The sequence below is a fragment of the Seriola dumerili genome, unplaced genomic scaffold, assembly GCF_002260705.1.
Source record: "Seriola dumerili isolate Sdu_G_001 unplaced genomic scaffold, Sdu_1.0 BDQW01000073.1, whole genome shotgun sequence".
NCBI lineage: Eukaryota > Metazoa > Chordata > Actinopteri > Carangiformes > Carangidae > Seriola > Seriola dumerili.
The window spans coordinates 7465368-7477840 of record NW_019174328.1 but is presented as its reverse complement, the minus strand read 5'-3'; the positions used below and the strand labels follow the sequence as shown (position 1 = coordinate 7477840).

At 40.9% G+C, this 12473-nt stretch overlaps 1 protein-coding gene across 3 annotated transcripts in view; it reads left to right on the top strand.

The window, feature by feature from the left end:
• pde10a (phosphodiesterase 10A) overlaps nucleotides 1-12473 on the top strand; it is a 35977-nt gene that overhangs the window by 11769 nt on the left and 11735 nt on the right. For 2 of the 3 annotated variants that reach the window (XM_022743952.1, XM_022743950.1), the window contains exons 3-4: nucleotides 10220-10248; nucleotides 11506-11629. In XM_022743952.1, the coding sequence (XP_022599673.1) occupies nucleotides 10220-10248; nucleotides 11506-11629 (153 nt within the window). The remainder of the gene's footprint in view (nucleotides 1-10219; nucleotides 10249-11505; nucleotides 11630-12473) is intronic. The other variant, XM_022743951.1, reaches the window with a different exon arrangement.

The window sequence follows — 12473 nt, the reverse complement described above, 5'->3', positions numbered from 1 at the left end:
GCTGGCTCAGGGTGTGGGTGTGTTGAAGTGAAGGGGGGAAGCTGGCGGAGGATGGATTTGTCACATTTGGGAGCTGCTTTCTACATGAGGTTTACAGACTGTCGTGTTTATTGCTGCCATGCAGAGACGTTGGTCTCTTAGGTCTGATCCTGCACTTGAAACAGTTTCCTGTACGCAGTGCAGAGTGTGTGTGCATGTGTGTGTGTGTTGACTCTGACAGGTAGAAATAGAGGCCCAAATGATTCTTGCTGGGGCCAAGTGGGAATAACTAATTTCACCCATGTAGTTCAGGTCAGAGCAGATGAGCCCTGTGCGAAGCAGAACGCTGATTCAAAAAACCTAATTGTGGAGCACGAAGATTTTAGGCTGATGTGTTTTGATTAGTTTTCAGTCATCATATGAGTCATGAAACTAAATTCCCCCAGTGCAAAGGTCATGTTGTTCCCATCACTTCCAAAAACTCAGTAACATTAAGAACCATTTTGTTTACTACAAATTTTTCAAAGCACATTTTAGTGTTTAAAATCTGTTTAGCTCACTTTCTATTTATTTCAGTATAGTAGGAAAATCAACTTGCAGAAAACGCGCTTGAGTCATGCAGCCAATCAGAGTGAACAAAGTCATCACTGAAACGTCTGCGCTGCATTACTGCACAGGCGTATCATAACATGGACATGACATTCATTATGGTGGATTACATGTCTCAGGCAAGTTTCACATTTCAGTCGATTCTCATGGTGTGCAGAGAAGCATGCTAACTACCGACAGCCTGGAAGATAGAAAAAACTGTATAGAGCGCTCTGACATAAATGGTCAGCAGTAATACAAACAATATTACTAATCCCCTGCTATATGTCAAGCTGCTGGGAAAATGGTCACCCGCATCAGTTTGTTGGGTGAGGAAACAGTGGAGGGACTAAAGGAATGATACAGCGCGGTTTGTGTTAGCAACAGAAAGTTACTGAACTGAAACAGAAACAAATTGCTGTTTTAAGCAGTTAATAATATGTTTTTCATGTGGTGATAGAGAGAATATCAGGGGCATACTGTAACTTTTACTGTGTTGAAATGAACAGCTACAAACAGTGTTTTGAGTACCAGCACCTACTGATTAATGTAGGTCATGTGCAGGTAGGTATGCAGTAGGCTGCTCTGCTACAAGTGTCTAGACTTTTTCCCTCCAAAAATTCCTGTCAGTGAATCACTGATGGAGAGATGATAGGGGCAGAGAGACGTGTGGACCACCAGGGCGTTCCTATTTCTCGGAATTTAATTGTGTTAGATTTGTTGGTTTTTTTTTTTGTTTCTCTCTTGTCATCCTTGTTGCCTGACAACGGTGTCAACTTTTATTTGGAAATTGATCTCGCCATGCACATTGTTGAAAATGCTGCAGTAAATGTGTCTCTTCACACACATTGCTGGTTACGATGTAGCTTACGTCAGTTTGTTTTAATGCAGTGTGTAGTGCCAACTCAAAGGGGAACCCCACTGATTTTACACATTGAAGTGTGGTTATAGGTCTTGGAGAGTCCTACTGCATATGTGAAAAAAAAAAGTTATATGAAGTGTTTTGTGGCACAAAATATGATAAATTAGTTGAAGTGATGTCACTTGAGTCCGCCTCAGTTGGGGCTGAAGAATACAAAGTTACAAAAAATCTGGGAGTGCCCCCCGCTCTTTGTCTCTGTGGTTGGCTAGTGGCTTGAGCCTGCTTCTAGCATATAACACCTGAGTATTCAATACAACTGTCAGCAGTCAAGTTGCATTGTGGGTAATGTAGGCAGCAGGAAGAAGAATGTGTGGAATAAAAAATATATGTTAAACTGTCCACTGAGTCTGACAGCGTTGTGGGTGTTTACCCCTGGATTTTCTTTCTAAACAAACAAGATTATATTTATTATTAGTTTATAAAAACTGCTCTTTCTAAAAAAAAAAATATTTTCATTTCTTTCCTCTGTCCGTATTTTAGAAGCTGTATTTTCACCATGCCGTTTTGACCATCATGTAGAATATTGTGGAAACGACTTTGTATATTTTTTCTGTCTGGGCCACCGGAGACTCAGACCGGGCTTACTGAGTTAACCAAGTTGTTAGAATACATTACAAAGTGCAGGTATTGAACAATATTCAGCCACTTGCTCGGAGCAGTTGGGCTCTTGAGCTGTGCGAGAGGCGACCAGACGCAGAGCGAAAACATCAGTAATCAGCCTGACAGCTCTCCCATTATGCCTCGTGTCTCTCTCTGGGTTGATCTTCATATCACATCAGTAGTATCACTCTGAGTCCACTTCCTCTGTTAGACCACTGTGAGCAGACACTTGGGCACCACTCTGAAGCCTCTCTGCGTCTCCCTCTCAGTGGTTCTATCCACTCAAATGACAAGCACTGTCTAATTTCTGGTTCATCACACCGGCTGAATGGTCACCGTGATGGGATGATGGCTGGAATTTGACTTGTACATTTATTTCTGTCGCTGTGTGTATTTCTATTAATCAATGTAGCCAGTTTATTCTATAGATGTATTTTTCTATATCCATTTTTGCAGTGACACTTTTTTTAGAGGATCAGATTGATCTTATATTCTTTATGAGTGCAGCAGCAACAGCAGCAGCAGGACCTGTCATCATGTGATCGTCACTGAGATAACCACAGCTTCCTGGAAGCTGTCCCTGCAGCCAGTCCCGTTCTCACTTATCATGTGATGGACAACATTGGATTACATAAATCAGTTTCTCTGTACACATACACGCAAGTGTGTGTGTGTGTGTGTGTGTGTGTGTGTTTTTGCAAAGGTTGTGTTACAGCCTCTAATTCCAGAAAAAAGCTGCCACATTTGCACTTATCACTGTGTGGTAATATTAAAAATGTGCCTTTCATCGTAACTAAAAAATACTTTTTAATGTTGTTTTTTTGTTTGTTTGTTTGTTTGTTTTTTATTACTTTACTAGTTGTATTTACTACATGTATCAAGATGAGGCTTCAGATCTCTGTGTGTCATGAGCTATATAGCAGATCAGTCTTATAGCAGCGAGCAGAACACGATTTCCCAGAATCCCCGCTGATGTCATTTGACCACCACACCTCTCTCGGCCACTGTCCCACTGGCACTGTTTACTTCACACCACATGCTGTCATGGGGTAATTAATAAATCCCAAACCCTCTGCTGCTCCCATACAGATGCCCCTTGTTACTTATCAGGACCTTATGCATTGCACACACACACACACACACATTATATATATATACTGTATATATATATATATATATGTAACAACTGTGTCTCTCAGTCAAATAAAGCTGTGGATGAAGACGGGATAAAGTCAGCAGCATGCTAAAGTTTTTAATAACATACAGTGCTGTTTTTTCTATTTTTGTGAATGTCGCATTTTTACATTTTGTGCTTCATTTGTATTCTCATCATATATGTCCTACATTTTTTAACAAGCATGAGCGGTTCAGATACATTATAATCTCTTCTGATTAATCAGTTAATCAATAAATGTGAGGAAATAGCAAAAAATAACCAGTGTATGCTCCCAGAGCCCACAGCTTTAGATTACTCTCACATTTGAGAGGCTGCAAACAGAAGATATTTGGAATTTTTGGTTGATTAATTACTTGTGATTGATCAATGACCATTTTTTTCTGTGGAATACTCAAAAAAATCGCAAAAATTTTGTCAGTATTCATAATGAGAACATCACTCACAAAGTTGAATATCCCTCACAAGTGGGATTACATGTCTGATAAGAGATGAAGAACTTTGTGGAAGTCGTCTGAGCGAGTCTCCAGTCTCTTTCTGGCCTTGAGTAAGGCAGGAGTCGGGCTGAGCTGTTAAGCAGCTGATACTGTTTGTCAGATATGTTTGGACGGTAGTCACAAGAAAACAAAGATGTGCTTGTGTAGCAGAAACTCATAACCAACCACTGTGATAAGAGAGCTGTCTCACCTGCAGGGCTTTCCATCAGAGGGGAGGAGGAGGCCTCCTGTGCAGTGCGCAGTGGGTGCAGGTTCAAATGAAACAGAGCAGAGTTGCTGGTGTAGTCTGAAATGCAATTAATATGACTGTATATGCCAAACAAAAAGTTTGTGTTCTTAAAGTAAAAATCAAAGTCAAAGTCAATATCTTTCTCAAAGTTGTTGATGATAGTTAGTTGATGTTTTTTTTTTAAAAAAACAGGAATTTCATTGAGATCTCAATCTCAATTTAAAGAGAGACCTGCGCACAGATCATTGACAGTAAAAAAGCCAGTGGAGGACGAGCATGTAGGTGAAGAGAAGAAGAAGACTGCTGTTTTTGGCAGCTGCACGTCCTCCACGGAGCAGGTCGATGCAGGACGACCACTAGGTCGACACATATTGACCGCTGAGTCACTGCTAGCTGACCGTCCTGTGGGAGACTGTGTATCTGTGGCGGCAGATCAATAAAGCGCCCATCAAGTATCGTGCACATTACACCCAGCTGACTGAGGGATTTTTCCTCAGTGAAAGGCCTCAGCTCAGGGGCCGCTGATATCTTCTGGGTGCTCCTTCAAATCATTTATCAATGTATCTCATCAAACAGTTCACCAGAGACCTTTGTGCTTGTATGTGAACTGCAGGCTTTGTGTGCTGTGTGTATGTGCCTGGATAAAGGTGCAGGGTTAAGTCAGACGTGTCTCTTCTTTGGTTTCCAAAAATCATCAGAGTGTAATATCAGAGAGTAAGGCTTATTGCCTTACTTATATATAGGATTATGGCACAATTATAATTATATTAATGGCACAATTATAATTGTGATTATTATAATCACAGCAACAGATTTCTTTCTTGCAACCATATCCCGCCACTATGATGTAGAAACTGCAGTGTGACTATGCAAAAGATACAGTTTTTACACAAATTTCCTCATGCAAATTTTTCACACTTGCTCCAGAGGAAACAAATGTTTCCTTTAACTTTCAAAGGTGCAGATCACACCGCACAACTCAGGAAGCAGTGTAATAAACACCAAAACCAACCATGAGCAACATTCGTTTTCATCTAATCTTTCCATTAAATTATCAGTAGACTACTGTATCACCCAGCTGAGGCTTTGTCAATTGCTTCAGACCACGTGCAGCCTGTGGTATGCTTTGTTTAGATTATGAAATGTTACTTTTATGTACAAAGCACTTCACAGTGAAAATGTGTCAGAGCTGATCAGTCGAATTCATAACAGATGACGGAGTAACGATTCTCATCAGCCAAAAAAAATTCTTTGTCTCAGTTTGAATCTGCAGCTGAATTCATTTTGAAGAGTTTTTTTTTTTTTTTTTTACACTTTATCATGGATGTAGTGTTTAGACTGTGTCTGATGGACTCCTTGTTGCCCAGTCTGATAAAAATCTGATGATTTTATTGGTTGAATCAAAGCAGAAAACTAATGGTGGGTCCTTTTTTTATCTGTGGCACAAATGTCTGGCACTTACATGAAACACGCCATGAAATCAATATATGCAATAATTCACACAGATATTCTTGTGTGGTGTGAAAAAGCTTTTTTGCCACCTTGTTGTTATTGTGGTGATGGAAGTGGAATAAAATTTTAGATCCAGACTCTGCACAGGGTTTCTCTCCTGTTTGACGTCATCCTGATCCATTTATTTTAACTTTGCTGTTTGTTCTGTTTTTCCAAAAATGGTCTGTGAGAGGGTTTTTCTCTTTCCAGCTTCAGCTGCCTGCTCCTCTGTCTGAGCTGTTACACTGGTGCAAGATTCACATTCAAATTCTTCTTCTTCTTGAGCAATGAGAACAACCAATGTACCACAGCAGGATTTGTAGCAAACATTTAAAAAATATATATATCCTAACAGTATACATAAAAACATTAAATTGTGATGAATTATTATCTACAATAACCATGCAGCCCACTCAGTCCATAAAAACATGTAATGTGAAAGTAGTTATTATTAACATTTTATCTAGGATTGTAGACAATAAACAGAACCGGGATGTGCAGTATTGTACTTGTTGACCTTATAGGCATAATCTTCAGACGAGCCTTGCTCACTGAGCACTTGTTTAAAGGCAGAAACGCGTGTATACATAACTGATAGCCGCCAGCTCGAAGCGTTTGACTGAGGTTGCTCAGGTTCCGGAAAAGTATGAATGGCGTGATGAGGTTACTCAGAGAGGTCTGCTCAGCCTCTGCCGGGTGTAAGAGTTGCTCGACAGTTGTGTTTAGCGTTCGGTGTGTAGTGAGCTGGCAGTGCATTTTCTAAGAACATGTCGGCCCTCTCCTCCTTGTGTTTACTGAAAGCACAGCAGCTCCCTGAAAATATGGGATGGCATTAGAACAGGCTTACTGGTCTCTGTCCCCGTGCTGGTGGCTGACCACATGGTGTGGTGATAAAATACACAGACATGCACGCATACACACACACACACACACACACACACACACACACACAACTGTACACATTCCTTCCCTCTCAGCCTCAGGGGTAGGTGTATCGTTAGGGTTAATCCCCTGACACATACCTGATGAAACAAAGATGTTATTGTTGCAAAATGGGACAAGCAAAGTGTCAGTTTTATATATTCTCAAGCCCCTTGCATGTTTAAGGTGCTGGTCCTTCAAAAGGGAGCAGTACTCACACTTGCTTACGTACTTTCTTCAGCAAGAGCCGGACCAAACAACATCAGCACGTTTTCTTTTCTTGTTTTTTCTTTCTGGTTTCAAGGAAAACCAGGAATATGAGAGTCATGCTGGACCTCCACCTGCTGAATGTGTGCATGTCTACTTTAAATAAATTACTGGAGCTGGTCCAACCGGACGCCTGGTTGAGCACAGCAGATTTAAACGGCACTTGCTTTTGTATCTCTGCATTTAGACGTTTTCCTTACAGGGTACAGCCTGCAAGTACAACAGCTTTATGTTACTTTTTGGCCTCTTAGACATTTCCAGTGTGTGGACACAATGCTCAGTGCTCACCCTGTGGTTCCACTGGGACTGCTGCACTCGAGATGCCGGCAGAGATGGTTTGCAAGGCTGTAATTGGACCTGCAACGCTACAAACACTGCCTGGTGACCGTTTCCTCCAGGAGGGACTTTGAGTACTGGTGGGGCCCACAAGCCCTTGCAGAGGGAAAACCTCTGGGAATAGGAAGGCTCTAAAGAAGTGCTGAGTGATATAGTTTGAAATATTAATAATAACATTTGTGCACTATATGATTTTTGGTTTTTGATTTTTCGCTATACATTACATCAGACTCTTTTTGTGTGTAAAACAACATCTTGATTTGGTTTGAGACTCATTCCTTTACACAAAAGAATTTTAATAACAAGATAACATTGTGTGATCCTATCATCGCATACTTATTCACTGATATGATTTGTTGCCCAGGCCTGCTCTTACATATCAGTGTTGCTGGAACCATTAGCACTGCAACACCTTACAATAATGTTAAGTGGCAGTGATGTGTTGTTGAGAACCAACAACCACACTATGGCAGCCGACCTCAACAGACAAGGCAGTAAATCCTCCACCCTCTGTTATTTTAAAAAACGTCTCTATAGTAATAGCATGTTATATTTTTGCTCTGCCATTTGTTTGACCTGTTCAGACCTTACCTTAACCCCCCCCCCCCCCCCCCTCCTTCCCTCCTTCCCTCCTTCCTCCTGCTGGGGTAACGCTGCCTTTCCCTGCGACAGCCAAGTGGGTGGGGGGGGTGGGGGCCTGAGAGCCGAGTGTGCCAGTCAGAGCTGGCAGATACCCAGACATCTGCACACATTGCTTTTGCTGTCATACACCACAGACACCGAGGCACTCAACACACACTATAAATGAAATAATCTGGAGTAACAATCCCAATATGGAATGAGTATTACATTTCCTGGTGCATTTTTGTACAGTTTTGTCTTCATCCTATAGTTAAATCAGGTTTATTTACACAGCCCTCTATCTCCAGCATCCTGCTCTGAGCTCACACGTCATTCACAACATTAAACCATGTGCATCAACAACAACTGTAATTTGCCTTTCGTTCACATTCCCTATAAATGGTAGGGATTGGAATTAATAAGATTTTATTGATACTAATGTCATTATTGATTATTGAGGTTGATTCATTATTGATTCCCTAATGACTCCTGATCAATTTTCTGGGTGGAGAAGTAGCATTAACTTATTAATTAAATAATTAATTAATAACCTAAGCACCTATGCAGCCCTTATGTTATTATAACACAGGATATTTACCCTCGGTGACGGATGTTTAAGCCCATGTTTAAGAAATGTTTCAGCATATTGCTGCTGTTTCCACCTTTGAAATGACCATTTCACCATTCCTTCCTCTTCGCCATGACTCCTCCTTGTTGCAAGTTTCCAGCAGCGTAAATGCTTGAGTTTATTTGACGTCATCGATTTGTCAGAAAAACATGAAAGCATCAATAAAAGGAAACGATAAGATGAGAGACAAACCAGTTTTCAGCTGGAGCTGGCTCCTCATCCCATCTCTCCATCCATAATAAATGGGTAGAATTTATGGCATGATTAGGTTCTTTCTTTCTTTCTTTCTTTCTTTCTTTCTTTCTTTCTTTCTTTCTTTCTTTCTTTCTTTCTTTTAACAAAATTCAATCAATGGACATGTCACTGTGTGTGTGTTAAAATGGGACGTATTAAACTGCTCTAACAAATGCAGACCCCTTTCTAATAGGGGATACTGTAATATTTGTGCTTTAAAGGGGTCTTAACAAGTCAATATAAAAGAAGATTCTCTCCAACAAAGTTTTTTCAAACAGGTTTGAAGTCTTTTTCAAGTGTTTTTCAAGTTTCAAACTTTCTGTCCTCTGATTGACGTCATTCCCGGCCAGGGGTTCACTCTAAAATAGCTCTCATGGCTAAGTTAGGAAACTCATAGCATACTGGAGGAATGTTTAAAACAACAAACAATGTTGCTGGCTGTAATTTCTATCTTCACATGTACAAAGAGGTTTGTCTCAAAGGAGCGCCAGCTCAAGTCAGCACTTCAGTAGCTGTTTCTAAAATCTGCCCAGCTTTTTGCATGGTTTGATCACATGAAAAGTTATCAAAGAGATCTGAGCAGTCACTGTTCTCGTGTGCTGGTGACTCGTGTGTAATGAAGAACCGCTTGAGCTGTGTGAATGGTTTCATTTTCATCCCAAGTAGCACTCCCAGACCCACTCCCAGACTATAAGTCCAGAAACTGTTTTGATTGGCTGAAGCTTTCATTGTTATCACATACTTCAGTGTCGACATCCAAAGGCAATAGTCATATGTCTACTGTCTCTCCAACAGCCTGAAATCACACCAAGAATTTGCACTCGGGGCCACAAAATTTTGCACTTGTCAAGTTAAATTAATACCTCTCTTAATTCTGTTTTAAAAGGAACATAATTTAAGCAAATGTCTCACTGCATCAAAAGCAGATGATATATTCACCCATAATTTATGCATAATGTGTATTAATGCGTAAAACACTGCATATTTTTTGCATTGACTCATTTACCATTTACCTGTCTACCGTTGTGAGGGCAAACATGCCTTACTTGCCGCTTTTAGGGCTGTGTCTTCATAATCCACTGGTGCACAGGTCCATTGTATCCACCCAACCTTCAAACAGCCAGGCCAGGTTTCAGTGCCGCTCACCTGTGATGGTTTTCAGCTTTTTAATGCAGACGAAGATGGTTTCACATGTCTGCCTTCACTTCTGCGTAGTTACACAAAAGCTTGCTACACCAGGTGGTGAACACAAACAAAGCTTTTTATCAAATCCTATATACTGACTATTAATTAAAGACAGACTGCAGTACATAACTTTTGCCATTAATAATTGTAAATGCCAAACCATAGAGTAACAGCTGGAAGTCCTCACCTGTGCAAACTGACTCAGTAATGTCATTTACTGCTGCTGGTCAGACCAGACAAAGTAAACAAGTGGCAAAATTCCTGACAATTTTGAATATTGCAAGGATGTATTTGAGTGTTTATGAATTAAAGTTTTCATTTATAGGAGGATTTTTTTTTTATTTATTTTATCTTTAAAACATTTTATTGTATTGCTTTATTTGTTCTGAGTAACCTGCAGAACTAGCCAACCAGCTAAAATGAAGCGGCTCAGCATAAAGTTTGGTCACTGAAGAAGATCAGATCAGAAAAATAGAAATAAAAAATAGAATCTAATGTTTTTTTTTTGTTGTTCTTTTTTAACATTGTGATTTCTTTCTCTTTACAGATGACACATCAGCTAAAGAAGTCAGCAGGGTAGGTTTTTGCTTAATTTTATGTGTAGATATTTTTGGGACAAGCGTAATACATTCTAGATAGTGTATTACTCCCACCCACTAATTCCCCAAAGCTCACCTTTGTGACTAATTGAGTTCATACTCAGGAATGGACACTACGCCTGAACTAATTCAAGGACAGCACAGAACTCGACACTGTCCTTCAATAACTGCAAAAATAGCCTGGTGTGGTTAATTAAGATGCAGATTAACTACACGTTTGGTTTTGTTTGTCCTTGTTCTTTCTTTCTTTAGAACAGCACCACTGTGACTTTGTGTCATTGGCTCTCAGAAATATAAAAGGCTTAAAATGCTTCACAAATTCATACCTGTGCAGTCTTTGGTGACGGAGTAGTGATGCTTGTGATGTTAACACTGGTCAGGCTCTGTGAGTGTTCAGGTCAGCATCAAATAGATAGTTAATGATAAATAATATGAATCTTTTTTTGCATGTGTGAAACCGTCGGCAGGAAAGTTATGTGAAAAGTGTAGATCCCCCCGCGCTCCACATCCGTATGTTCACACTTTTGTCAGCTTGACACCATCCTGCCCCCAGGAGGCCAGGTGTCAGTGCCCACAGCAGGACCCTGGAGCTGGGTACAGGGGATTTCACACACATACACACAGGGGAAAAAAAGAAAAAGAAATGAGGGTCACTCGACTCTTCAGTGCGTCATCCATATGTCCGTGCAAACAGGATGTGGGAGGATAGAAGGCGTCCCGGGGGGGAGGCTTTCTAGTACGCCACTCTCCCTGCCGTCCTGTCCTCACCCTCTCTGCAGGCGCAGAAATAGACAGTTCTCTGGCCCCATACAAGGCAGGAGGTCTGTCTCTTACATAACCACACTTTTAAGCTCAGGCTGAGCATCAGAGCTTGCCAGGGCTCTAATCAGAGCTGTGGGGCTCCAGTGGCCCCCTCTCGGGACTGCGGGGGGATCCCTGGGCTAGAATGCAGCAGCGACGGGAAATATAAGGGTGGACTGAAGGGTAATGTTGTGATGAATGGCTCTATCTTTGTGAATGGTAGGAAGATTATCCCCTTTCATTCAAGAAAACAATTAAAATCCTGCTATGAGCTGAGTTGCTAGCTATCTGCTGCAGTAACAGTAGCCTGGATGCATGCAGAGTGCAGGTTGTCACTTTTTCCTTGGTCGTAGCACTTGCTGAATTTTGAAATTCAATCTCAGTGTTTATGTGAGAGTGTGGAGTTGCAACTTTCTGTGTGTCTTGTGTCCAGCAGTACCAGGACACAAATATGCAGGGTGTGGTGTACGAACTCAACAGCTACATGGAGCAGCGCCTGGACACTGGAGGAGACAACAAACTCCTGCTCTATGAGTTGTGCAACATCATCAAAACAGGTAAAAAATAGGAATCATCCAGATTATAGATCCTCTCAGCTTCACTTCACGTCACACTGGTGCCGCAACGCAAAAGTGACACTGACGACATACATTTTCTAACAGAAAAAAAATCCTGCTTGATCATGACGTAGGTTCATGTAAACGTCTCCCCATGACTCTGGGGGTGGGATATTCTAAATAACATTTGTAGCAACTTGAAAGAGAAGGAGCAGGATTTTCCTCAGCCAGTAACTTAAGAAATTGGCAGTAAAATTTTGTCAGTTTCAAGTCAGATTTTGTGACTTTTCTGACACTGATGTGCCTTTCTGACACTAACTGTATTGCTCCACTGTGGAGCTGCTCTAATGAAAACTGAAACAGATGAATGATCCATTAGTCATTTTTTTATTTAGTTTTATTAATCATTTGTTTAGGACCCCCTCGAAAATGAGATGGGACATCTCAAGGGGCTATCCTTGTAAATAAAGAATAAAGAATTAAAAAAAAAATGATCATGATATTCTGGTGTTTAATGCCTAATTCCCAGTATTGTCAATGTTGGATATGAATGCCTGCCTCCTTCTTGGTAATTAATTAGGTTGCTGGACTATGAAAACACTAGACACAATGATGGAAATAATTCCAGGACAAAGTCTGAAATGTCTAACCAAACCACAAAAGGATTAGCTCACCAAAACAACACCACTCATTAACTTCTTGATCATCTGTGTATTCACTGACGCTCCACCGGTCTCTCTGTTGTCACATTGTATGATAACATGACCTATATATTGGTCTGAAATGGGTCTGGAGCGGAGGACTGGGAATGAGATGAACTGGATGGCAGTCAAAGCCCTCGGTC